General features: G+C 41.4%; 1 protein-coding gene across 1 annotated transcript in view; it reads left to right on the top strand.

The window, feature by feature from the left end:
- The window catches only part of LOC133577041 (ryanodine receptor 2-like), a 194230-nt gene that overhangs the window by 29330 nt on the left and 137021 nt on the right, over positions 1-27879 (top strand). The window contains exons 18-30 of the mRNA XM_061930583.2: positions 5752-5993; positions 6058-6250; positions 6362-6581; positions 8731-8835; positions 8909-9012; positions 9078-9161; positions 9217-9376; positions 9448-9595; positions 14059-14267; positions 21882-22056; positions 22129-22337; positions 22490-22676; positions 27444-27576. Coding sequence (XP_061786567.1) covers positions 5752-5993; positions 6058-6250; positions 6362-6581; positions 8731-8835; positions 8909-9012; positions 9078-9161; positions 9217-9376; positions 9448-9595; positions 14059-14267; positions 21882-22056; positions 22129-22337; positions 22490-22676; positions 27444-27576 — 2169 coding nt within the window. The remainder of the gene's footprint in view (positions 1-5751; positions 5994-6057; positions 6251-6361; positions 6582-8730; positions 8836-8908; positions 9013-9077; positions 9162-9216; positions 9377-9447; positions 9596-14058; positions 14268-21881; positions 22057-22128; positions 22338-22489; positions 22677-27443; positions 27577-27879) is intronic.

The raw sequence follows: 27879 nt of genomic DNA, 5'->3' as shown, positions 1-27879 counted from the left end.
AATTGGAACTACAGGAAGTGGAATTAATACCAATTCCAAGATATTTCTTAGATCAAGTGACAGGAAGAATGTGTCACATTTAACAAAAGTTTTGGTTTAAATACTAAAAATACTTTATAAATACTAAAGTTAAACTCAAATTCCCTCCATTTTGAATACTTGGCCAAAGTAAAGCATTCCGGGAAATTAAGTATTTTTCGACTCTTCCATAATTTGAAAGTAAGAAGATTTTCAGTTTTACATCTAGAAAATTGTCAAAAATGTAGACAGTTAGCATGTTTGCAAGATAGCGCCAAGTAACAACCTTCATAACTGTAAGTTTTATACCTACAAAATTGGCTAAAATGTCAAAAGTTAGAATGTTAGCATGATATCCGTGACTTCTAGTTCTCTTCCTATAAAAATAGTTAAAATGCTAACTGTTAGCATGTTAGCACCTAATATGACCGCACTAAGTACAGACAGTCTTAAATGTCTTCAATGAGTTGAACAGTTTGAACAGGTTAAGAAATGTTGCAGTACTGTATTTTTCGGACCGTAGGGCATACTGGTAGTTTTTAGCGCTACCATAGCGAATCTACTGACAGATTTAAGTTAAAACTCTACGCTAATTTGTATTAGAAATGGCAACAACAGAGGAAGAATGCCCCATAACAAGAGGATACAGAAAAAGAAGGAGCTCATTGACTACGGCATGGGCTACAATGGCGGACGCACACACATTTTCGGGACTTATGCAGATCCCAAATACACATCAGCAGATTGCAATAGGTAAGAAAAGTTGGTTTTGCATAATATTGCGAAACAAAATGCCAGATGATGTCTCCTAATAGGTGCCATTTTTGGGTCCTTATACGCACACCATAATAATACCGTATGTTGAAGCACAGTACGTCTGACTATGGTAGCCGTAATGCTATGACAAACCATCAGGCTTCGTAGCTTACCAAAGTCGTACTAAAACATTTTGACAGATTTTTGAGCGCCGTGTATAATGTTCTATATTCTCAAAGAAACATCAAAATGTAGCGTCATTTGTTTAACAGGCGTCAACCTGCAGTCTCCACATATCTCTTATGTGTGACTGCCATCTACTTGGTCACACTTATCATTACACCATGAACCAAATAACATAGATTTGGGGTCGGTAAGCACAACCACTATTAATACCTACATTAGGTGCAGCGAGTTAAAAGGTGCACTGTCGGTTTTTGAGGAAATGAAAGTATTTCAAGTGCGAAATTATAGTCCGAGAAATATGGTAGTTGATTCTGAAATATGTCAAAATGATCAATCAGAATTTGATGGTATTTTCACTTTTACTTCTTTCAATTGTACCGTATTTTCCGCACCATAAGGCGCCCTGGGTTATAAGCCGCGCCTTCAATGAACGGCATATTTCAAAACTTTGTCCACCTATAAGCCGCCCCGTGTTATAAGCCGCATCTAACTGCGCTAAAGGAATGTCAAAAAAACAGTCAGATAGGTCAGTCAAACTTTAATAATATATTAAAAACCAGCGTTCTAACAACTCTGTTCACTCCCAAAATGTACGCAAATGTGCAATCACAAACATACGTATATCAACATGGACAGAGCTGCGTGAAAAAAGCCACCCGGCCTCTTCGCGTAAACTTACCTTAACCACTCGCTCATCTTTTCTTCATCCATCCATCCCTTCGAGTTAACTTTTATGATGACGCCGGCTGGAAAGGTCTCTTTTGGCAAGGTCTTCCTTTTGAATATCACCATGGGTGGAAGTTTCTGGCCATTAGCATGGCAAGCTAGAACCACAGTGAAGGATGACTTCTCATTCCCTGTGGTGCGAATATTCACCGTACGTGCTCCCGTTGTATCCACAGTGCGGTTCACAGGAATATCAGTTGCTGTGAAATAGTAATCCGTGTGCGGATGAAGAGATTGCGTCTTTTCATGAACCGGATCCTTGTCGCTTAGTAGGAGCCATTTTGTGGTCTTTACAGATGTAAACAGGAAATGAAACGTACGGTAATATCCGCGCTCTTTTTCTTCTTCTACGCGGGCGGGTGGTTGCTTACAGTAGAAGAAGAAGCGCTTCCTGTTCTATGGGGGCGGGTGCTTACCTTGGCGGTTGCTTGCGTAGAAGAAGAAGCGCTTCCTGTTCTACCGGGAAAAAAGATGGCGGCTGTTTACCGAAGTTGCGAGACCGAAACTTTATGAAAATGAATCTTAATATTTATCCATATATAAAGCGCACCGGGTTATAAGGCGCACTGTCAGCTTTTGAGAAAATTTGTGGTTTTTAGGTGCGGCTAATAGTGCGGAAAATACGGTAATTGGATTGTATTTGAATTATTCTCCCTGTTTACAACCTGAATTTAAATGAATGTGACACAGTTGGAATTTGGAAGAGAATCTCAATTTAATTTGGAATTTCACAAAGTCTGAGGTGAACCACAGTGTGAAAATGCATTCTTTGAAAGATGATCAATTGTAATCGAACAGAGAGATAGACAGTTGTGAGTGTGTTTTCATCTAATTAAACATATGAAAAAGTCAACTCTTTGATCCAGATGTGAATTCATGAGGTTTTTTTCAAAATAACATTCCTGCTTTTTATTTGGAGGCCTAACACAAAAGGACACTTGGACAAAAAGAATGTTTAGAGGTGGAATAGAACCACCTGCTTTGTCATCCTTCCTGGCTGCTTTAATTACGCTGCTCTATGTCAGCCAGACGTTATTATTGTTGATTTTGTTTAGAATTCTTTCCACCTGCTGCTCGGTCCATTCCCAAGCATCCTCCTCCTCCTCTTGCCACAATCCCTCCTGAAGCCATTTTGCTTGCTGTCACCTCCACTTCTTGTTGAAACACAATTTCTCATTTGTATGTTTACTCCAATTCAGCTTTTTATTTCCTCTGCCTGTCGTCTGATTCCTTGTCTGCCCTGAGAGCTTCTGCAGGAACTGCGGTTTATTTTCAAGATGTGCATTTGTATTTGTCACACACAAATAGAAACTGATCAAATGATGCTTTCCATCCAAAACACACAACCTGGAAGTAACCAGTCCCAACTGACTTATTGTCTTGTAATTAATGTACATCACAGCTATTCTATTTTTTCTATTTAGTGTATTAGATTCTGCAACTAGTGTTTGGATCCCACTTATGCTTTCGTCTGTACGAATCATTCAAACCACGAAAAAGATAAACCTTTCTTCAGACTTCGTCAAGAGGTCATTAAAAAGGGCGAAAGATTTTACAACAGGACGAGGAGAAAGGCAACTCACACTCCAGTTCAAGGGAGCAGAGTTGAAGAATGCATTCATTTGCAGTCACTACTTTTTTAAAGGTTGGTTTGATATACTTTTAACGTTTATTACTTAAGTATTATCTTGATATTATTTGTATTTCTTAAACACGTTTGCTACGAGTGTTTTGAAAAGTCTCGATAAAAGAAAGCAAATGTGAGCAAAACCTAAAAGAGTTAAGTTTTTACCAAAGACAACAATCATAAATGAATCTTTAAGCACGTACACAATGTTGACATCTATAGTTATATTTTGATAAACAATCATAAATGAATCTTTCAGCACGTACACAATGTTGACATCTATAGTTATATTTTGATAAACAATCATAAATGAATCTTTCAGCACGTACACAATGTTGACATCTATAGTTATATTTTGATAAACAATCATAAATGAATCTTTCAGCACGTACACAATATTGACATCTATAGTTATATTTTGATAAACAATCATAAATAAATCTTTCAGCACGTACACAATGTTGACATCTATAGTTATATTTTGATAAACAATCATAAATGAATCTTTCAGCACATACACAATGTTGACATCTATAGTTATATTTTGATAAACAATCATAAATGAATCTTTCAGCACGTACACGATGTTGACATCTATAGTTATATTTTGATAAACAATCATAAATGAATCTTTCAGCATGTACACAATGTTGACATCTATAGTTATATTTTGATAAACAATCATAAATGAATCTTTCAGCACATACTAGAGATGCGCGGATAGGCAATTATTTCATCCGCAACCGCATCAGAAAGTCGTCAACCATCCGCCATCCACCCGATGTAACATTTGATCAGAACCGCACCCGCCCGCACCCGCCCGTTGTTATATATCTAATATAGACGATGCAAGGCATTAGTGAGGTTATAAAGCTTTTGCCTGTTAAAGAAAGGAGACTGATCCAATGCAGCACAGACATTCGCGTGCCACGCTGTCACGGCCCAGACGCACACCAGTGCGGAATCATATGGGAGCCGCGCTGAGCGCACCTCCAAGCGCATCTCGCTGCCGGCGACGGCCGGGTATGGGCCCGACGCTCCAGCGCCATCCATTTTCAGGGCTAGTTGATTCGGCAGGTGGGTTGTTACACACTCCTTAGCGGGTTCCAACTTCCATGGCCACCGTCCTGCTGTCTATATCAACCAGGGTGAGCCCCACCCCTTTCGTGAGCGCACTGCGCGCGGAGTGACCCCTGTTACGAGCCCCCGGCCACGGGGGTGGCGGGCAGGTAAGCTGCTTACCTGCTGCGCGTGACGCCGGCCGCGGCGAAGGCGGACGAGGCGGGGTGTCGGTGCGGTGGGCGCGGTGGTGACCCTGGACGTGCGTCGGGCCCTTCTCGCGGATCGCCTCAGCTACGGCTCCCGGTGGGGCCCTCTCGGGGGAAGGGGCCTCGGTCCCGGACCCCGGCGAGGCGTCCCTTCTCTGCTCCGTAAAAGTGTCCATCTCTCTTTTTTTTTCTTCTTCTGTTGTGGCATATGCTGCAGGTGCCTGCTCGTTTTTCGTATGTGGGTAACAACATTTAACTATGTATATATATTTCCCAATTGGTTTAACTGCCACCCGCCTGAATCTATTTAAAATCTAATTTTTTTTAATTTCAACTGCCCGACCCGACCCGCGGATAAAATCTAATTTTTTTTAATTTCATCCGCCCGATCCGCGGACTTCGCGGTTGTGCCCGCAAACCGGGCATCTCTAGCACATACACAATGTTGACATCTATAGTTATATTTTGATAAACAATCATAAATGAATCTTTCAGCACGTACACAATGTTGATATCTACAGTATAATTATATTTTGATAAAAACACAATACTGGTAAACTGCGTGCAACAACAACAACAACAAACATAGCAGTAGATGCAAAGTTAAATCATGAAATGCAACCTTATCGGTGCAAAAAGGATCCATATTTATCCGGGAGCGTGTTGATAGCAATGTCCTTGACCCAGACACACACAAAGAAGTAGTAGACCTCCATGCTTTTACAACTTTTCATCTGTTTTGCGGTGTAGAATGATGTCTGGAGCACAATAGTTCCATATGTCTGGGAATGCGACCGATGTATATTTCTTGATATCACTCCACAAATCTGGTTTTGATAAAGTATAGGGATCTATTAGATTTTTTGCAGGAAGATTTAAGCCTCTTTTGTACTTAGATAGTTTGCACGCTGCTTGCTGTACAAACGCCATCTTGACTTGGTTGACCACCACTGCTTCTCACTTCTGGGAAGAAGTCAAGTGACTGAATACAATCTATTCAAGGAACTTTATCCTTATACCAGCACACATTTGTACATATCGTCCATTGTCCAAAATATAGTGCGCATTGACAAAAATGCCTTTGTGCAAAATAAATAGAATAGAAAAATGTATAGAGTTGTGATTTAGAATGTAGTGAACTGAGTAAATACGGTGTTCTTCTTTTCAAAGTGTGAGGCCTAACGTCTTTCTGGCCCTGGGGGACGACTCGGCCCAGCCTCGGAGGTGGTACTACGAGCTGGTGGTGGATCGAGTCCTGCCCTTCCTTACGTCAGAGCCCACACACCTGCGGGTGGGCTGGGCTTCTACCCAGGGCTACCGGCCCAGGCCCACCGGAGGAGACGGCTGGGGCGCCAACGGGGTGGGAGATGACCTTAGCTCCTTTGGCTTCGATGGCCTTCACCTGTGGTCAGGTGAGATGAGATGAGATGAATCATGAGAGAATAGAATAAGAACAACTGCTGACTCTGCATGAAGGCTGCGTGGCACGCAGAGTCACCTCCCCCTTCCCGCACCTGCTGACGGACCAGGATGTGGTCAGCTGCTGCCTGGACCTCAACGCCCCCTGCATCTCTTTCCGGGTCAACGGCCTCCCTGTGCAGGGCATGCTGGAGAACTTCTGTCTCCATGGACTTCTTCACCCTGTGGTCAGCTTCTCGCCTGGAGTCAAGTAAACTTTCATTTATCAATCTTAGTTGTACTTAGAAACAACACATGTGCTCCGTAAAGAAAGCAGAGCTCATTTTTCTTACTGATCTGTCGGCATTCTTTTCTGTTTAAGGGTTCGGTTTCTGCTTGGAGGACAACACGGAGAGTTCCGATTCCTCCCGCCGCACGGTTTTATTCCGTGTTCCGAGGCTCTCCTTCCGAAAGTCAGGCTGAGAGTAGAGCTTTGTCATCGGTACATTTTGGATCAAGAAGATGGCAAACAAGAGCTCATGGGTCCTTTTGAGCCCATCAATCCAGTGACCTTCACTCCCTCGCCAGTCGACGTTAGCGAGGTACAATTCTGTCGAGACATTAAAACTTAGTATACAGTGGTACCTCCCTCAATTTATGAGCACAATTCATTCCACCACTGGGCTTTTAACTCAAAACACTCAAATTGGCACCACCTATTGAAATGAATTTAAACCAATTTAATCCGGGCACCACATGCCTTTTAATAAGAGATACTCATTGTTAGATAATGAATATTGTTTAAAATAACATATAACATAATAACCCTAGCCCTGAACAGCTTCAGTAGTTTTATGAAATAATCTAATAGTGTTGTTCAGCATTTACCTTGGGGACTGTACCAGAAGGACAACCATCTCTGGGGCGGTATAGCTCGGTTGGTAGAGTGGCCGTGCCAGCAACTTCAGGGTTGCAGGTTCGATCCCCGCTTCCGCCATCCTATTCACTGCCGTTGTGTCCGTGGGCAAGACACTTAACCCACCTGCTCCCAGTGCCACCCACACTGCTTTCAATGGAACTTAGATATTGGCTTGAGTCACTTGAGAAAAGCGCTATATAAATATAATTCACTTCACTTCACTCTGCAGACTCCGCCAAGAACAACAGTTAATAATCTTGACCTGAATGTTAACTAAGTACAAGCGATATTGTTATTATAAGTGAGGAAGTACTTTTAGCTGCACCATGATCACAGAGACACAACTAGCTTATAGAGCTAAGACATACTGAGCTGCTCAATCGCCTCTGAGTTGGTGAAAAGTACAATCTAGATTATAAATCATGCCTCTCACCTGGGTTGTAGAAGGTTGTGGACATAAACCGACAAGTTGGTCAACTTTGACGTTCAACTTAGACCTAGGAATGGCGAGAAAGACACAACAATGCTTGTTTTTTATTTGTATTTGTTTACCTGCCTGAGGATTATGATTAATTCTTCATCTGAACGGAAAGATATAAACATCCCATCAATCGGCCCCCACTAATAGCAGACATTGTACAGTAAGTTGTTTTATTATGTTGGTAGTGTGTATTTCTTGTTTAGCGCTTCACAATACTGCTGCTTGCTCAGCTTTTAAAACTTGTAGCTCTTTCTCCATATATTCAAGCTAAGAAAGATAAGGTTCTGGATCATCATCATTTATCCAAAAAGTAGTTGTTGTCATGACTCGGACTGTGGCTTGGTTTGTTCTCCCGTGGTGCAAATGAACTGGACTGGTCAAGGCTTGAAGGTGGGTACATGATTTATTTAAACTATCAAAAAAGGAATAAACGAAAAGCGCGCACAGGGGCGGAGGTACAAAACTAGACTATAAACACAAAACTTGCACATTGGCAGAAACTATGAACAATTAAACAAAACACTAACTGTGGCTTAATAAACAAAAACTTACTTGGCATGGAACCGGCATGAAAAAAAGAGTAGCAAGGGTCATCAGGGTGTGGAGAGTGTGCAGGAGCATAAATGCGGGGATGTCGTCAGGACGAACAACAGAAAATGAATGAACTTAAATACTATGGACATGATTAGTGAAAACAGGTGCGTGACTCAAAACGTGAAACAGGTGCGTGACGTGACAGGTGAAAACTAATGGTTGCTATGGTGACAAACAAGAGTGCACAATGAGTCCAAACGTGGAACAGGTGAAACTAATGGGTAATCATGCAAACAAGACAAGGGAGTGAAAAGCCAGAAACTAAACAAAACATGACTTAAAACAAAACATGATTGCACAGACATGACAGTTGTTGTCTCTCAAGAGGTCTGTCATGAGTTGTACTAATTAATACGTTGCTGTTTGCTTAAAATGAGCAAAATACATCAATATTACATGTTATTATGAATGTGCCTGGTCCTACATTACATATATACTTACAGCATGTAAATTAAATGTTAATGGAGGTTTTTGGATCTTTTTTTAGAGCGTTTTAAAGGCAGAATAGATCGATTCTCATTACCTCCATGGTTAGCTGACTTTTGCTAGCGTTTATTTATGAATTGCAATGCATGAAAGAAAGAAAAACATGTGTTCTTGTCTTACATAAGAATTGTGAAAATTCCCCAAAAAGTGCAGTACCCTTTTAAATAGCAAAACGCTGAGAGAGAGCTGGTTTGTCAAAGTACTTGTAAGTTGAGGTACCGCTGTATATTCCAATGATATTGCCTGTTTAGTAACCATGACATCCTAATAGGTGGAACTGCCATTGCAATTTGAGGATATCTGTGATAAGATTGCGGAGAATGTCCATGAACTCTGGGTAATGGAAAAGGTCGATCTGGGATGGACACATGGAAATGTAAGGAAGCGGTGTTAAAATGGCCGTGCTCACTGCCGCGTGACATATTAAGCTTTGTTTTGGTCCAAAACAGGAGCGAGACGAAGGGAAGAGACTCGACCCGTGTCTTGTGGAGTTCTCCAAGCTGCCAGAGCAGGAAAGGAACCTCAACCTTCACACAGTCCAGGACATCCTTAGGTGTGCACTCTCCACAGCATTATACCTATTTGAGACATACTCATCATTTGTTCTTTGATCTGCAGGACTCTGCTGGCTGTGGGCTTCCACATGGCTTTAAAGGAGCAACACCCAGAGGGGAGCATCCGCTGCATGACACTCTCCAGCAAGTATGTAGCTTTCAAGTTGAAGGTCCTTGCTGGATCTCTTACATCTTCTTGTCAGGTATGAACAAGCCAGTGGCTACAGACCTGCGCCCGTTGATGTCAGCCAGGTTTTCATAAGCCCCATCCATGAGGAGGCGGTGAACCTGCTGGCAGAGAACCAGCACAATGTTTGGGCCAGAGAGCGTATAAAGCAGGGATGGACCTATGGAGCACAGCAGGTTTGTACAGCCGCTCTTGTCAGACGTAGATAAGGGTTGTCATTTTTTGTGCTTTGAATGCGTTCATTCAGGACGCCAAAGCAAAGCGGAGTCCAAACCTAGTGCCCTACAGCCTGCTTGATGAAAGCAGCAGCAGAGTGGCTCAGAAGGTTGTCAGGCAGGCCCTTTGCACGCTGCTGGCCTACGGTTACAGCCTGGAGACCCTCAAGCAGGAACATAGTACGTCACATGCAACAAAACAGCCTGCATTTCATTTAGTGCTGTCAAAACATTACATTTCCTTTATCAGAGTCATCACACTTGTTCTGATCGCAGGAAATTGCTGCTAGCGTGCATCATTTGAATTCACTTGAAAAAAGACCCCAATGTTTTGACGAAAAATGCAATTTTATAGTCAAGTTATAGTAGCATTTTTACTTGAATGCAGGTCATTTCGGGTTTATTTTGAAGTGGAAATTGCCACTGAGCACACCGGTCAGTCTCCTCGTACGCATCCACCTGATCACTGACCATTTAACAACCTGCTCCACGCTTAAAGGGAAACTGCACTTTATTTCTTCACAATCATTGGGAAAGACATGACAACCTATGCATTTATCATACCTGCCAACTACTCCGGTTTTCCCGTAATTAGTACGGTTTTCATCAACCTATTCCGGGTTACGGTTGCAGTGATAAAAAATAAGTTTTTTCATTAATTAAAAAAAAATATTTTTTAAAAATGCGCGAGGTTATTTATAGCACCGCTGCCAAGCACGAGGCACCAGTTGCCATTGTTTCCAAACGAGCGAACGATCATGGAATCAGCCGGAGAAAAATCGCAAACGAGTCTTAAACCGAAAAGAAAACTGCAGTCATTCCGTGAAGAATATTCAAAAGCCTATCCGGGAATAATTATCCGTTCCAAAAAGGGTGAAAACTACGCGAATTGCACCTTGTGCAGACAAGATTTTTCGATCGGACACGGAGGAATTAGCGATGTAAAAGACCACGTTGGGACAAAAAAACACAAGTCTAATGCCGTTGCTAAATTTGGATTTTAGCCACAAAAAGGTAATGACACCAATGTTATCTATTGGAATTGTTTAGTACTGTTATACTGTTAAAAGTGTTTATACTATTTATGCTTTCAAGTCCAAGTTGAAGAAATCTTGTTAAATGTTGACAGCATAACTACCAAAATACAGAAGTATGTCCTTAATATTTTTGCAGTTCTATTTCTGTTGAAAAGTTCAAATGATTACATTAGAGATGTGATGTGCCACTTTTCAAGTGTCTGATGGCTTCAATTCATTTTCATTCATTTTTCATATTTTGAATTCTTTTGAAAGGCTTACAAAAAAACTACATTTGAATTGTAATTCCATGCTATTGACAGGACTATTAATTTTAATGAAGTTAGCTTACCATGTTTACAGTATGATAATTGTGATAGAAATGTGAATTTTAGGCACAGAATATTTTTTACAATTGAACAAGGCAGTAGATTATACAAGCTTGGACAGAAAGTTAATAATGACACCAATTTTTTTTTAATGGAATTGTTTAGTACTGTTTTACCATTTGTTTACTGTAAAAAGTGTTTATACTTTCAATTAACAAATTGAAGTCTTGTGAAAGGTTGACAGGATAACTGGCATTAACTGTCAAAATAATTTCAAACTATTGAAGTTAGCTTACAGAATAAACATGTCAATCAACTCATATGATTTTTGCTGTAATATTTTTGTTTTGAAAAGTCACTGTGACTGATAGAAAAGTAATGGTTTTAGCAACATTTTAAGCTGTCTGAATGCTAATAATCATTTTGCGTCGGGGGGCGAAGCCTGAACCCCCCACCAGGACTTTGTCCTGGACCCTGGCTACTAGGTTTTTCTGATTTCAAAAGTTGGCAGGTATGATTTATTCTAAAGAAGAAATAGACGTAAATAAAAGTCTGCTTACAGCAGAGACAATAAAATCCGAAAAAGTGCCAACAATACTCCATTTACATGACTTAAATATTAACAAGTATTAGTGACATTGTTATTATAAATGCTAACGCAGACTAACTATTTATAGCGGCACTGTGGTCACTTCCTGCGTGCCTATGTTGACATCATCCAGTGGTCTGCTGCTTCCTTGCTCCCTGGAAGTTTATTGTAGATCATAAATCATGCATCTCAACTGGAAGGTAGCTGGCTGGTGATATAATCTGACAAGTTGGGACACTTTGACAGCCATTTCGGACCTGGAACTGGCGAGGACGACACGAAAAGCACTTGTTTCCCCCCATCTAAATGGGAATATATGAACATCCTAGCAGTCGGCATCCTAATGACAGCAGACCTTGTACAGTAAGTCATGTTTTAGTATGTCTGTTGGCTCTCATGAAGTCTGCAGTGAGTAATAATCATTGATGAAGAAAAAAATGTGAACATTGTGATGCCTTTTTTAAAATGAATGCGCCGCGTATGCTTAAAATGATAAAAATATGTAAATATTAAAATGTTATAAATGTTACTACATTACGTATATACCTACATCATGTATATAAAACCATAATAGAGGTGTTTGGATGTTTGAGGGGCTCTATAGGCAGAATTGAATGTCTCCTATAGGCTCCATAGTAAGTGAACTTGATAGATGGATTTTATTTTATTGAAAGGTGCCATATGTAATAATTTCATGTTAAGTAATCAATATATGGCCCTCATATGTCAAAAGGCATTAATAAATCATCTTCTTTTCCGATACCTCTATAACTGATAACAGTAGTTCATATGCTTATTTCAAAATGAGATTTACAGCCCGGAAATCTTGTTATTGTTTTCATTCTGAAGCCCCGCCCTCCACAGTTTGACCAATGAGAAAGTCTGTGAGTGTGTCACATCCAGGTCTGGCTACTGCCACTGGTAAAGTTACTAAACATGTCAGACCTTAGTCCATCTAAAAGTTACCATTCTCAACTTATTCATGACAAAGCCAGCAACAAAACCAGGATTTGTATGGGAGATGCCTTTGAAAGATGGAGACCATTGAAGATTTTTTCATCTGATGCAAAACTTGCTCATTTCCTCCTTGACAGGTAAGGCAGGCATTTACCTTTTCTTATGACTTGTAATAAATGGAAATGGACATTTGGTATGTCACTATATGGTCAATACAGTCTATGCTCTTGTCTAACAAAGATAGTATGTTCCTGCAACCAATGTTAGCATGCTAGCCCGGTCGATGATACATGGACATACATGCTAACATATGCTAGTTAGCATGTATGTCCATGTGTCATCCAACTGACAGGACAACATGTATTTAGTACAAATAAAAGCTAAGTGGATATGTGTAGTGTCAGTGCCTATTTCCTTCTCAATACGCTGAGGAAATGGCTTCCAACATTAGTCATCATGGCATTGTGAAAGGTATGGAGACAAATCACATGATCAAATAATTCCTCATCAGTGTTTGCATATTGTGGACTACATGTACCAAGTTATATGGCAACCTGAAACCTCTGAAATAGTAGTTTATAGGCATACCTTGGTCAAATGTCTCCTCTTTAGTTTTGGACGTACATTAGGCTGCTGAGCATCCATCCATCCATTTTCTACCCCTTGTCCCTTTCAGGGTCGCGGGGGGTGCTGTAGCCTATCTCAGCTGCATTCGGGTGGAAGGCGGGGTACACCCTGGACAAGTTGCCACCTCATCACAGGGCCAATACAGATAGACAACATTCACACACTAGGGACCATTTAGTGTTGCCAATCAACCTATCCCCAGGTGCATGTCTTTGGAGGTGGGAGGAGCCTATCCCCAGGTGCATGTCTTTGGAGGTGGGAGGAGCCTATCCCCAGGTGCATGTCTTTGGAGGTGGGAGGAGCCTATCCCCAGGTGCATGTCTTTGGAGGTGGGGGGAAGCCACGCAGTCACGGGGAGAAGATGCAAACTCCACACAGAAAGATCCCAAGCCCAGGATTGAACCCAGGACCTTGGTATTATGAGGCACATGCACTAATCATGCTCTACTTATTTTCAGCAGTATAACCATTGCTAGCGTTGGTTGTAGTTGGTTTTAGTCTTTGTTTTCTGATAGTACTGACAATAACCGTATGATGTGATATTTATTTATTTTTTGTTCTCTATGATGTGGTATTGTATGCAGGCATGACGTACTTCTTCCTGAAAAGAGCCTAATGTCTGTGTAAAATGTGTTGCTTAGAGATTTGTTATTGACAAAATGCCTGTCTATTCAGCTATTATGGTCCCAGGACCTCAACCCCTAGTAAGAGGCAGTGGAAGTTTGAAGTTCCTTGGAGTAGTCCAGTCCATCCATGTGGACTGGGCTGCGTATCTGGCAACATCAGTCAGGGAGAGGGTCAGGGGACTACAGAATTTTGACCGTGATTGCAGTACAACTTCTGGACAGATCTTCACATATGGCTTCTTTAATATTTAGTATGCATTAAAAACAATTGCATCCTTCATCATGTTTTTTAGAATGATTGTGAACGATAGGCAAAATTCCCCAAAAAGTGCAGTTGTCCTTTAAGGTCAAGAAGCATTGCAGAGAGTAATCTGCGTTCATACATGGTTAAAGCGATAATTAGAATGTACATTTTGACAGCCCTAATGTAATCAGAGCTGAATGCTAAACCATCTCCCTGTCACTTGGATAACTTCTCCTCTTTTTACTGGCCTTGCAGTCATTCTCTCCAACGGATTCTTCTTCTCTGATGAAAAGTGCCGAGTGTTCAGAGCAGATAAATCCTACGCCGTGACTGCAGGGAAGTGCTACTTTGAATGTGAGCTGGTCACAGCGGGGAAGATGAGAGTGGGCTGGGCACGGCCGGCCTGCGCAGCAGATAAAGAGCTGGGCTCGGATGATCAGGCGTTTGTGTTCGATGGCTCTGAGGTGAGAACACTGTTATGGAAGCTTAGAATGTCTCCAATCAGATAAGCCTTTCTTTACGCCAGAGAACATTTTTATATATGTTTTTTTTCACTATTTATATTTTATTAAGCATTGGTATTGTGGGTATACATGTGGAAACATTTATTTTTCACTGTATAGCAGACAGCGAAAAAAGCATGTCATACCTACAAATACAAAAAGGACCCCTAAAACGTACCGTATTTTCCGCACCATAAGGCGCCCTGGGTTATAAGCCGCGCCTTCAATGAACGGCATATTTCAAAACTTTGTCCACCTATAAGCCGCCCCGTGTTATAAGCCGCATCTAACTGCGCTAAAGGGAATGTCAAAAAAACAGTCAGATAGGTCAGTCAAACTTTAATAATATATTAAAAACCAGCGTGATGTGGGCGCGCATGGAGTCGTATATCAACATGGACGGAGCTGCGTGAAAAAAGCCACCCGGCCTCTTCGCGTAAACTTCCCTTAACCACTCGCTCATCTTTTCTTCATCCATCCATCCCTTCGAGTTAGCTTTTATGATGACGCCGGCTGGAAAGGTCTCTTTTGGCAAGGTCTTCCTTTTGAATATCACCATGGGTGGAAGTTTCTGGCCATTAGCATGGCAAGCTAGAACCACAGTGAAGGATGACTTCTCATTCCCTGTGGTGCGAATATTCACCGTACGTGCTCCCGTTGTATCCACAGTGCGGTTCACAGGAATATCAAAAGTCAGTGGAACCTCGTCCATGTTGATAATGTTCTCTGGCCGGATCTTTTTTTCAGCTATCTTGTTTTTACAATATGCACGGAAAGTAGCCAGCTTTTCTTGAAAGTCTTTAGGCAGTTGCTGTGAAATAGTAGTCCGTGTGCGGATGGAGAGATTGCGTCTTTTCATGAACCGGAAACCTGTCGCTTAGTAGGAGCCATTTTGTGGTCTTTACAGATGTAAACACACAAAGGAAATGAAACGTAATATCCGCGCGCTTCTTCTTCTTCTACGGGGGCGGGTGGTTGCTTACAGTAGAAGAAGAGGCGCTTCCTCTTCTATGGGGGCGGGTGCTTACCTTGGCGGTTGCTTGCGTAGAAGAAGAAGCGCTTCCTCTTCTACGGGGAAAAAAGATGGCGGCTGTTTACCGTAGTTGCGAGACCTAAACTTTATGAAAATGAATCTTAATATTAATCCATATATAAAGCGCACCGGGTTATAAGCCGCACTGTCAGCTTTTGAGTAAATTTGTGGTTTTTAGGTGCGGCTAATAGTGCGGAAAATACGGTAGTGTAAATATAATATGGAGCCATCTTAAAGGTGACCAAAGTACGGCTAATTACAGCACTTTTTTTTCTTGAGCTGCAACACATTCTAATGACGAAATAAACAAGAAAATGGATGGATGGAAGATTAGAACATTACAGAAAAAAACGAAGAAAAATGCAAATTGCCCAAATCCTCCCAAATATCGGGACCTGGAAACCAAAATTGTTAAATTATTAGTTGTTTATAACCTTTGATGATTTATGTGCATGATGAACATGTGTACACATTTCTTGCAAGATATGGTTTGTTTTCCAATTTGCTAAAGACCTCAAGAAGGTTTTAGTTGGTGGAATACTATTAGTAAAGAATAATAAGATAGATAGGTAGTACTTTATTGATTCCTTCAGGAGAGTTCCCTCAGGAAAATAAAAAAGTTCCAAAAAATAATTCAATAGATTAGATATTACACTATCCATCCATCCATCCATCTTCTTCCGCTTATCCGAGGTCGGGTCGCGGGGGCAGCAGCTTAAGCAGGGAAGCCCAGACTTTCCTCTCCCCAGCCACTTCGTCCAGCTCCTCCCGGGGGATCCCGAGGCGTTCCCAGGCCAGCCGGGAGACATAGTCTTCCCAGTGTGTCCTGGGTCTTCCCCGTGGCCTCCTACCGGTCGGACGTGCCCGAAACACCTTCCTAGGGAGGCGTTCGGGTGGCATCCTGACCAGATGCCTGAACCACCTCATCTGGCTCCTCTCGATGTGGAGGAGCAGCGGCTTTACTTTGAGCTCCCCCCGAATGACAGAGCTTCTCACCCTATCTCTAAGGGAGAGCCCCGCCACTCGGCGGAGAAAACTAATTTCGGCCGCTTGTACCCGTGATCTTGTCCTTTCGGTCATGACCCAAAGCTCATGACCATAGGTGAGGATGGGAACGTAGATCGACCGGTAAATCGAGAGCTTTGCCTTCCAGCTCAGCTCCTTCTTCACCACAACGGATCGATACAGCGTCCGCATTACTGAAGATGCCGCACCGATCCGCCTGTCGATCTCACGATCCACTCTTCCCCCACTCGTGAACAAGACTCCGAGGTACTTGAACTCCTCCACTTGGGGCAAGATCTCCTCCCCAACCCGGAGATGGCACTCCACCCTTTTCCGGGAGAGAACCATGGACTCGGACTTGGAGGTGCTGATTCTCATCCCAGTCGCTTCACACTCGGCTGCGAACCGATCCAGCGAGAGCTGAAGATCTTGGCCAGAGGAAGCCATCAGGACCACATCATCTGCAAATAGCAGAGACCTAATCCTGCAGCCACCAAACCAGATCCCCTCAACGCCCTGACTGCGCCTAGAATTCTGTCCATAAAGGTTATGAACAGAATCGGTGACAAAGGGCAGCCTTGGCGGAGTCCAACCCTCACTGGAAACGTGTCCGACTTACTGCCGGCAATGCGGACCAAGCTCTGGCACTGATCATACAGGGAGCGAACTGCCACAATAAGACAGTCCGTTACCCCATACTCTCTGAGCACTCCCCACAGGACTTCCCGGGGTACACGGTCGAATGCCTTCTCCAAGTCCACAAAGCACATGTAGACTGGTTGGGCAAACTCCCATGCACCCTCAAGGACCCTGCCGAGAGTATAGAGCTGGTCCACAGTTCCACGACCAGGACGTTGCTTTAACTGCAACACAAAGCTAAGATGTGGATGTTTTCTTCAGATAGATAATTGTCCAATATTGTATTGGTTTTAGTATCTTTAATGAGTGGCCCCGGCATCTTTTAGTTTTTTTTTCTGGAAAAAGTTTGAGCTATGTAATCATACACTGAGTTAAGAACATGGACGGCTCTAGTTTTTGTCAGCACTGGGTTCCAGATTGAAAACAACTTATCTCTGGATCTGCTGAGTAATTAGTTCATATTTTCTAAGTGGATGAATTGCACAGCTTTATTTTTATATATTTTTTAATAACTCTCGGCATATACTGAAAAAAACCAACTCATTATCGTGCAATATTATTAGATGTTAGACATGCTTTGTCAGCAGCAACACAAAGCTGAAATGTTTGGTCAGATATTGGATTGGTTGTGGTAAGGCTGGGCAGCATGCACCAAAAGTCATATTGCTGTATTTTTAGTCCCAATACCGGTAAACAGTATATACGGGTATATCAAAAAAACATGCAAATTGCTTAAAGTTGCCCAAGTGTTTTATGGCTAGATAACCAGTGTTGAGAGTATTTGTGTTGTAAGTAGTAACGTAATGTGTTGTTTATTCTTTAAAAAGTAACAAGTTAGCTGGTACTATGTCAAAGCAATTTTCCTTCATTTTGTTCATTGACGTTAGCTTTATAGCCTCACGTTTGTGTGCGGGATAGATGGAACTTCTACTCGCTCATTGCACTGAAAGCTGCTGGCGGTTGCGTTTAAAACTTATTTTCACTGCAGTACCTTAGTCCAGTGGTCCCCAACCACCGGTCCGTGGATTGATTGGTACCGGGCTGCACAAGAAATAAAAAAAAATTAATTAAAAAAAAAATAATATATTTATATTTTTTTATTAAATCAACATAAAAAACACAAGATACACTTACAATTAGTGCACCAACCCAAAAAACCTCCCTCCCCCATTTACACTCATTCACACAAAAGGGTTGTTTCTTTCTGTTATTAATATTTCTGGTTCCTACATTATATATCAATATAGATCAATACAGTCTGCAGGGATACAGTCCGTAAGCACACATGATTCTATTTTTTTATGACAAAAAAATAAAAAAAATAAAAAAATACCATATTCCCCCCCTTTTGGACAAATGAGGATTCACTACCTTATCTTTTGAAGCTGAATATACTGAGAATGAACTGCTGCCAATAGAAGCCAGCACAAAGGAATGGTGGGACGTTGGAGCAGAGTGAGGTGGGCGTGACTTGCGGGTTTAAATGTGGAACTTGGAGTTAAGCTATGCAGACATAAATGGACTGCTTACCCAAAGTAAACTTGAAAAAGCTTCCCCGGCCAGCTGGACCAAACAGACAAGTGTCCGTGGAGTGAGTCACTTTAATATTGATCATGACTTTAAACAGTTGTCGTTAAATATTTGACACCCCGAGCAGCAGAGAGGAGCTATTGTTAGCTTCTGTGCTAAGTCGCTAAGCAACATAAACAGATGAGATTAGTGATAAAGTTGCTACAAGGAGAGATATAGCTTCTAAAGTAAATTAGTGTATGTGGAAATAAAACTGGAGTCACTCACCAATCGCCAAATTCAGTCGCTGACCAAAGCATTGCATCACTCGGGAGTCCAGAAGTCACACCACGCGCCATACTTAAAAAAAAAAATGTTTGAATGTGCGTCATAAGAGAAGCCTCTGTGAACACGGAAGGGGCGGGCTGAGCCAAAGAGGATGGCCTGTGCTTCGTCGGTCAGGCGCAGAGAAGAGCAAACGGCCGTAACAAATACACATCAAAAGATACCGGTATGGCGGCATTGTCTCAAATATATATCGGTTTCTGAAATATACCGGTATTAACTATAGTACCGGTATTTTGCCCAGCCCTAGGTTGTAACCTCCTAAATGATTCTGTACACAAGTTTAAACAATATTGATGCGAATTTGCTCACACAAGCTAGCATTAGCATATGACTAATCAATGGAAGTTTTCATGCTCATATGTCCGTAATGGGGATGTCACGGTAAACGTAATAGGGATGTCACGGTAAACGTAATAGGGATGTCACGGTAAACGTAATAGGGATGTCACGGTAAACGTAATAGGGATGTCACGGTAAACGTAATAGGGATGTCACGGTTAACGTAATAGGGATGTCACGGTAAACGTAATAGGGATGTCACGGTAAACGTAATAGGGATGTCACGGTAAACGTAATAGGGATGTCACGGTAAACGTAATAGGGATGTCACGGTTAACGTAATAGGGATGTCACGGTAAACGTAATAGGGATGTCACGGTAAACGTAATAGTGATGTCACGGTAAACGTAATAGGGATGTCACGGTAAACGTAATAGGGATGTCACGGTTAACGTAATAGGGATGTCACGGTAAACGTAATAGGGATGTCACGGTTAACGTAATAGGGATGTCACGGTAAACGTAATAGGGATGTCACGGTAAACGTAATAGGGATGTCACGGTAAACGTAATAGGGATGTCACTGTTAACGTAATAGGGATGTCACGGTAAACGTAATAGGGATGTCACGGTAAACGTAATAGGGATGTCACGGTAAACGTAATAGGGATGTCACGGTTAACGTAATAGGGATGTCACGGTAAACGTAATAGGGATGTCACGGTAAACGTAATAGGGATGTCACGGTAAACGTAATAGGGATGTCACGGTTAACGTAATAGGGATGTCACGGTAAACGTAATAGGGATGTCACGGTAAACGTAATAGGGATGTCACGGTAAACGTAATAGGGATGTCACCGTAAACGTAATGGGGATGTCACGGTAAACGTAATAGGGATGTCACGGTAAACGTAATAGGGATGTCACGGTAAACGTAATGGGGATGTCACGGTAAACGTAATAGGGATGTCACGGTAAACGTAGTAGGGATGTCACGGTAAACGTAATAGGGATGTCACGGTAAACGTAATAGGGATGTCACGGTAAACGTAATAGGGATGTCACGGTAAACGTAATGGGGATGTCACGGTAAACGTAATAGGGATGTCACGGTTAACGTAATAGGGATGTCACGGTAAACGTAATAGGGATGTCACGGTAAACGTAATAGGGATGTCACGGTAAACGTAATAGGGATGTCACGGTAAACGTAATAGGGATGTCACGGTTAACGTAATAGGGATGTCACGGTAAACGTAATAGGGATGTCACGGTAAACGTAATAGGGATGTCACGGTAAACGTAATAGGGATGTCACCGTAAACGTAATGGGGATGTCACGGTAAACGTAATAGGGATGTCACGGTAAACGTAATAGGGATGTCACGGTAAACGTAATAGGGATGTCACGGTAAACGTAATGGGGATGTCACGGTAAACGTAATAGGGATGTCACGGTAAACGTAATAGGGATGTCACGGTAAACGTAATAGGGATGTCACGGTAAATGTAATAGGGATGTCACGGTAAACGTAATAGGGATGTCACGGTAAACGTAATGGGGATGTCACGGTAAACGTAATAGGGATGTCACGGTAAACGTAATAGGGATGTCACGGTAAACGTAATAGGGATGTCACGGTAAACGTAATAGGGATGTCACGGTAAACGTAATGGGGATGTCACGGTAAACGTAATGGGGATGTCACGGTAAACGTAATAGGGATGTCACGGTAAACGTAATAGGGATGTCACGGTAAACGTAATAGGGATGTCACGGTAAACATAATAGGGATGTCACGGTAAACGAAATAGGGATGTCACGGTAAACGTAATAGGGATGTCACGGTAAACGTAATAGGGATGTCACGGTAAACGTAATGGGGATGTCACGGTAAACGTAATAGGGATGTCACGGTAAACGTAATAGGGATGTCACGGTAAACGTAATAGGGATGTCACGGTAAACGTAATAGGGATGTCACGGTAAACGTAATGGGGATGTCACGGTAAACGTAATGGGGATGTCACGGTAAACGTAATAGGGATGTCACGGTAAACGTAATAGGGATGTCACGGTAAACGTAATAGGGATGTCACGGTAAACATAATAGGGATGTCACGGTAAACGAAATAGGGATGTCACGGTAAACGTAATAGGGATGTCACGGTAAACGTAATAGGGATGTCACGGTAAACGTAATGGGGATGTCACGGTAAACGTAATAGGGATGTCACGGTAAACGTAATAGGGATGTCACGGTAAACGTAATAGGGATGTCACGGTAAACGTAATAGGGATGTCACGGTAAACGTAATGGGGATGTCACGGTAAACGTAATGGGGATGTCACGGTAAACGTAATAGGGATGTCACGGTAAATGTAATAGGGATGTCACGGTAAACGTAATAGGGATGTCACGGTAAACATAATAGGGATGTCACGGTAAACGAAATAGGGATGTCACGGTAAACGTAATAGGGATGTCACGGTAAACGTAATAGGGATGTCACGGTAAACGGTCTAATGATAAACGGCAAAAAAATTCCCGATGATGAGTAACACTGTTTACATTTTTAATTACCGAAAAAAACGTCATTTATTAATGCATTTTAGGCAACACAATAATGATTGTTCTACAAAGGAAATCGTTTGTTGTTTTATAAAAGTTGGTTAAAAGATTTCAGTTGAAGTACTTTGGAGCACATTTGATAATAATGATACATACCATGACATTCCTACCTTCCTGCTGCTTGCAGGCTCTCTGGTACCATGAAGGCGGCGAGCCCCTGGGACGTGTCTGGCAGAAGGGGGACGTGGTGGCTTGCCTGCTGGACATGACTGAACGCACCATGATGCTCACCCTCAACGGGGAGCTACTGTTTAATAAGCAGGGATCAGAGCTGGCCGCCAAGGACTTTGACATCAGAGATGGTCTTTCAGCAAAACTTGAATTCTTCCATGTTGAGCATTTGTAATCAGTTGTTTTCCTTCCTGACATCTTAGGCCTGCTGCCTGTGGTCAGTGTGGGCGTGAACGTGGTGGCGAGGCTCAACCTGGGCCGCCATGAGGGCTCTCTGCAGTACTTTATGGCGCGCGGCCTACACGAGGGTTATGAGCCTTTTGCGCTCAATATGGCGAGAGATCCCTCCCTGTGGATGAGTTGGAAACAGCCTCACTTTAAGTCCATCCTGCCAGATGATCCCAGCTTGCAGGTTTGTTGATACAGACCTCTGAACAATGGCCGTCCTCTTATCATGCCTTTTAATTTGATTTCATGTCGATGTAAGGTTTAGATACAAGTCTTCTCAGCACTAGTTTATTGACAGGACTGATCCTCCTATATCCTGTTTCAATCTCATTCAAGGTCAGTCGAGTGCGCGGCTCAGCGGACTCCTTATCCAGCCTGAGGGTCTCGCAGCGGTTGTTGGCACACCACAACGCAGGCGGCGAAATGGGCTTTTACCGTATCAGCATGTCCATCGAGTGCGTTGCCGTCCTTACCAACCCTGTGGGGGGTGGTCTGCAAGTGGCTAGCAGTTCTTTGGCTCCAGGTCGGTGCATGTGTCACATCATGTCAAGAAGAATGCTTTAATGCAGATTCATCTATCATCTGATTAACTGAACTGCAGCACACAATGACTCAAAAGCCCTGATAGAAAACACATTTTCAATCAATCAAAATGTATTTATTAAGAATGTGAATCTTTGGGCAACAATTGGATCCGATTCCTGGGGTGACAATGTGATTCAGAGTCCATTCTTCATTCAAACCCATTCTCTCAATGTGTTATTTGGTATAATAATTACAAGGAACCTTTTTCAAAACAGGTTACAGGTTCCAAAAGCTCCTTCTGGTTGCATGGAGACGTCCTAATAACGTCAGAAAAGAAATACATTTATATATGTATACATACCGATATGTATGTATATATATATATATATATATATATATATATATATATATATATATATATATATATATATATATATATATAAATATATATATATACAGGTAAAAGCCAGTAAATTAGAATATTTGGAAAAACTTGATTTATTTCAGTAATTGCATTCAAAAGGTGTAACTTGTACATTATATTTATTCATTGCACACAGACTGATGCATTCAAATGTTTATTTCATTTAATTTTGATGATTTGAAGTGGCAACAAATGAAAATCCAAAATTCCGTGTGTCACAAAATTAGAATATTACTTAAGGCTAATACAAAAAAGGGATTTTTAGAAATGTTGGCCAACTGAAAAGTATGAAAATGAAAAATATGAGCATGTACAATACTCAATACTTGGTTGGAGCTCCTTTTGCCTCAATTACTGCGTTAATGCGGCGTGGCATGGAGTCGATGAGTTTCTGGCACTGCTCAGGTGTTATGAGAGCCCAGGTTGCTCTGATAGTGGCCTTCAACTCTTCTGCGTTTTTGGGTCTGGCATTCTGCATCTTCCTTTTCACAATACCCCACAGATTTTCTATGGGGCTAAGGTCAGGGGAGTTGGCGGGCCAATTTAGAAGAGAAATACCATGGTCCGTAAACCAGGCACGGGTAGATTTTGCGCTGTGTGCAGGCGCCAAGTCCTGTTGGAACTTGAAATCTCCATCTCCATAGAGCAGGTCAGCAGCAGGAAGCATGAAGTGCTCTAAAACTTGCTGGTAGACGGCTGCGTTGACCCTGGATCTCAGGAAACAGAGTGGACCGACACCAGCAGATGACATGGCACCCCAAACCATCACCCAACCATGCAAATTTTGCATTTCCTTTGGAAATCGAGGTCCCAGAGTCTGGAGGAAGACAGGAGAGGCACAGGATTCACGTTGCCTGAAGTCTAGTGTAAAGTTTCCACCATCAGTGATGGTTTGGGGTGCCATGTCATCTGCTGGTGTCGGTCCACTCTGTTTCCTGAGATCCAGGGTCAACGCAGCCGTCTACCAGCAAGTTTTAGAGCACTTCATGCTTCCTGCTGCTGACCTGCTCTATGGAGATGGAGATTTCAAGTTCCAACAGGACTTGGCGCCTGCACACAGCGCAAAATCTACCCGTGCCTGGTTTACGGACCATGGTATTTCTCTTCTAAATTGGCCCGCCAACTCCCCTGACCTTAGCCCCATAGAAAATCTGTGGGGTATTGTGAAAAGGAAGATGCAGAATGCCAGACCCAAAAACGCAGAAGAGTTGAAGGCCACTATCAGAGCAACCTGGGCTCTCATAACACCTGAGCAGTGCCAGAAACTCATCGACTCCATGCCACGCCGCATTAACGGCTCCAACCAAGTATTGAGTATTGTACATGCTCATATTTTTCATTTTCATACTTTTCAGTTGGCCAACATTTCTAAAAATCCCTTTTTTGTATTAGCCTTAAGTAATATTCTAATTTTGTGACACACGGAATTTTGGATTTTCATTTGTTGCCACTTCATATCATCAAAATTAAATGAAATAAACATTTGAATGCATCAGTCTGTGTGCAATGAATAAATATAATGTACAAGTTACACCTTTTGAATGCAATTACTGAAATAAATCAAGTTTTTCAAAATATTCTAATTTACTGGCTTTTACCTGTGTGTGTGTATATATATATATAAATATATATATATATATATTTATTTATATATATATATATATATATATATATATATGCATATATATATATATATATATATATATATATATATATATATATATATATATATATATATATATATATATATATATATATATATATATATATAAATATTTATTTATTTATATATATATATATATATATATATATATATATATATATATAATCAATTTCTGAAAATTACGAATCGAAATGAATACAAATTACGATTCAGATGTGAATTGATTTTTTTGTGCACCCCTACTAATATCCCTTAATCACGAGTGTCTCAAAGGTGTCACAAAGACATCCCCTGATCTAAAATTTAAAGGTTGATTGGCAACACTAAATGGTCCCTAGTGTGTGAATGTTGTCTGTCTATCTGTGTTGGCCTTGTGATGAGGTGGCAACTTGTCCAGGGTGTACCCCGCCTTCCGCCCGAATGCAGCTGAGATAGGCTCCAGCACCCCCCGCGACCCTGAAAGGGACAAGCGGTAGAAAATGGATGGATGGATGCTTAGCAGCCTAATGTACGCCCAAAACTAAAGAGGAGACATTTGACCAAGGTATGCCTATAAACTACTATTTCAAACCTTTCAGGTTGCCATATAACTTGGTACATGTAGTCCACAATATGCAAACACTGATGAGGAATTATTTGATCATGTGATTTGTCTCCATACCTTTCACAATGTCATGATGACTAATGTTGGAAGCCATTTCCTCAGCGTATTGAGAAGGAAATATGCACTGACACTACCCATATCCACTTAGCTTTTATTTGTACTAAATACATGTTGTCCTGTCAGTTGGATGACACATGGACATACATGCTAACTAGCATATGTTAGCATGTATGTCCATGTGTCATCGACTGTGCTAGCATGCTAACATTGGTTGCAGGAACATACTATCTTTGTTAGACAAGATCATAGACTGTATTGACCATATAGTGACATACCAAATGTCCATTTCCATTTATTACAAGTCATAAGAAAAAGTAAATGCCTGACTGGAAATGAGCAAGTTTGGCGTCACATGAAGAAATCTTCAATGGTCTCCATCTTTCAAAGGCATCTCCCATACAAATCCTGGTTTTGTTGCTGGCTTTGTCATGAATAAGTTGAGAATGGTAACTTTTAGATGGACTAAGGTCTGACATGTTTAGTAACTTAACCAGTGGCAGTGGCCAGACCAAGATGGCAACCTGGATCTGACACACTCACAGACTTTCTCATTGGTCTAACGGTGGAGGGCGGGGCATCAAAATGAGAACAATAACAAGATTTTGGGGCTGTAAATCTAATTTTGAAATGAGCATATGAACTACTGTTATCAGTTATAGAGGTATTGGAAAAGAAGATGATTTATTAATGCCTTTTGACATATCAGGGCCATTTAATGATGACTTGACATGAAATTATTACATATGGCTCCTTTAAGTAACCCAGTCAAATTTTCTAGATTAATTTTAGTCAGCAGTACTCAAAACAGTTGTTTTCTTTACCTCGTAATTAACATTAACTTGATGTAAAATTTGTTTATTCAACTTATTTATTTGAGTTGTGATTGCAATTTGATTTTACATTGCATGGTACATTTAAGCACATAAAAAACTTTCACAGACATAAAGTTGTAGGAGTTTGAGTTGGAAGGAGTTTTCTTTTCACCGACGCACTTTCTTTTTAAAATAGCAAATTAATTAAAAAAAAGAGAGTAACAGGTGCACCTTAATGTGGACAAATGTATGTTTAGAAAAACATGTTTTTGTGAACACAAACATTATGTTAAAGGTGTTTAATGAACACGTTAAGTGCATATTTAGCCCCTTCTTTCTTCACTCTCTTTGCCCGTGCAAAATTAAACACCATCAATTTACATGAAAATAAAAGATGTATTGAAATGAATTCACAACAGCTGCTGGTCTTACGAGTCGTGAAAGTTACGCTCCAAACACAGTCTGCAGGAACAGAGAACAGATATGAATATGATAGATTGGACAAAGAAAACGTCACTTTTAGGATTGCAAAATTCTCCATGTCAACTCCGAAAACCGTAATGGAAGTTGAGAAATCCTTTGACAGTAGTTTATATTTCAAGATCACTGACTCGCTCATTTTTTGTCAATAAAAAGGGATTCGGCCTCAAACAGATCATTCGATCATCATTGGGAAGCCAAGGCCAATCCCACTTTCCATACACTTCCAGAGTCGCTCGGCATCCGATGGGCGGGACCAAGCCCAGCATTTATCCAATGACTGTCCAGTTTGCTGCAGTCTATGGTCAACACTGTTCAATACCGAGAAGGTGTGGTCAGCTCTTATGAAAACAGCTGATTCTGAACAATGAACGCATTCTAGCACATATTTGGTCAAAGAAATGTAAACACAGAAGTATATATTTGACCATGGAATTTTTGTAATTTTTTGGGAAGCTCAGCTTCCCTTGGAGTCTTAGCGCAATCACCACTAATCCTCAACAACCTGATTAAAACAATAAAACAGTTAGACAGCACTAGTTACAACTTTATGTTGACCTCAGAGGAGAAGGAGAATTACAGCATGTCGGAATTCTTTGTAAATATCCGCATTCGATTATCCTCTATTGAGATTTTCCCCCCCGCCCACATCATAACCTTGAAGAGGCTTAAAGCTCCCCGAGGTAGGGTTCTGCCTCAATTAATTCCTGTTGTTCTTTTAGGAAGGAAAGAGCAGGAGGACTCTGACTCTGACTTTGAAGTGCTGATGAAGTCGGCCCACAGCTTTGTTAGTTCCAGAGATGAGCTGGACTACAAGGATCACAGCCAAGACAAAACCTCAAGACTGAAGCAACGGTAGGCTACTCACAGACCACTGAAACCTGAATTTAGGAGGCAGAATGATTAGACAAGGGGAATTGCACTTTTTTTAAAAATGTGCCTGTCGTTCACAATCATTATGAAACAACAACACAAAAGTATTTTTTTATTTTTTTTACTTTGCTTAGAGCAGTGGTCCCCAATCACCGGGCCGCGGCCCGGTACCGGTCTGTGGATTGATTGGTACCGGGCCGTACAAGAAATGAAAATATTTTTTTAATAAATCAACATAAAAAACACAAGACACACTTACAATTAGTGCACCAACCCAAAAAACCT

The sequence above is a fragment of the Nerophis lumbriciformis genome, linkage group LG02 (genome assembly GCF_033978685.3).
Source record: "Nerophis lumbriciformis linkage group LG02, RoL_Nlum_v2.1, whole genome shotgun sequence".
NCBI classification, from domain to species: Eukaryota; Metazoa; Chordata; class Actinopteri; order Syngnathiformes; family Syngnathidae; genus Nerophis; species Nerophis lumbriciformis.
The sequence above is the reverse complement of the archived record's forward strand: the minus strand, read 5'-3'. Positions and strand labels throughout refer to the sequence as shown.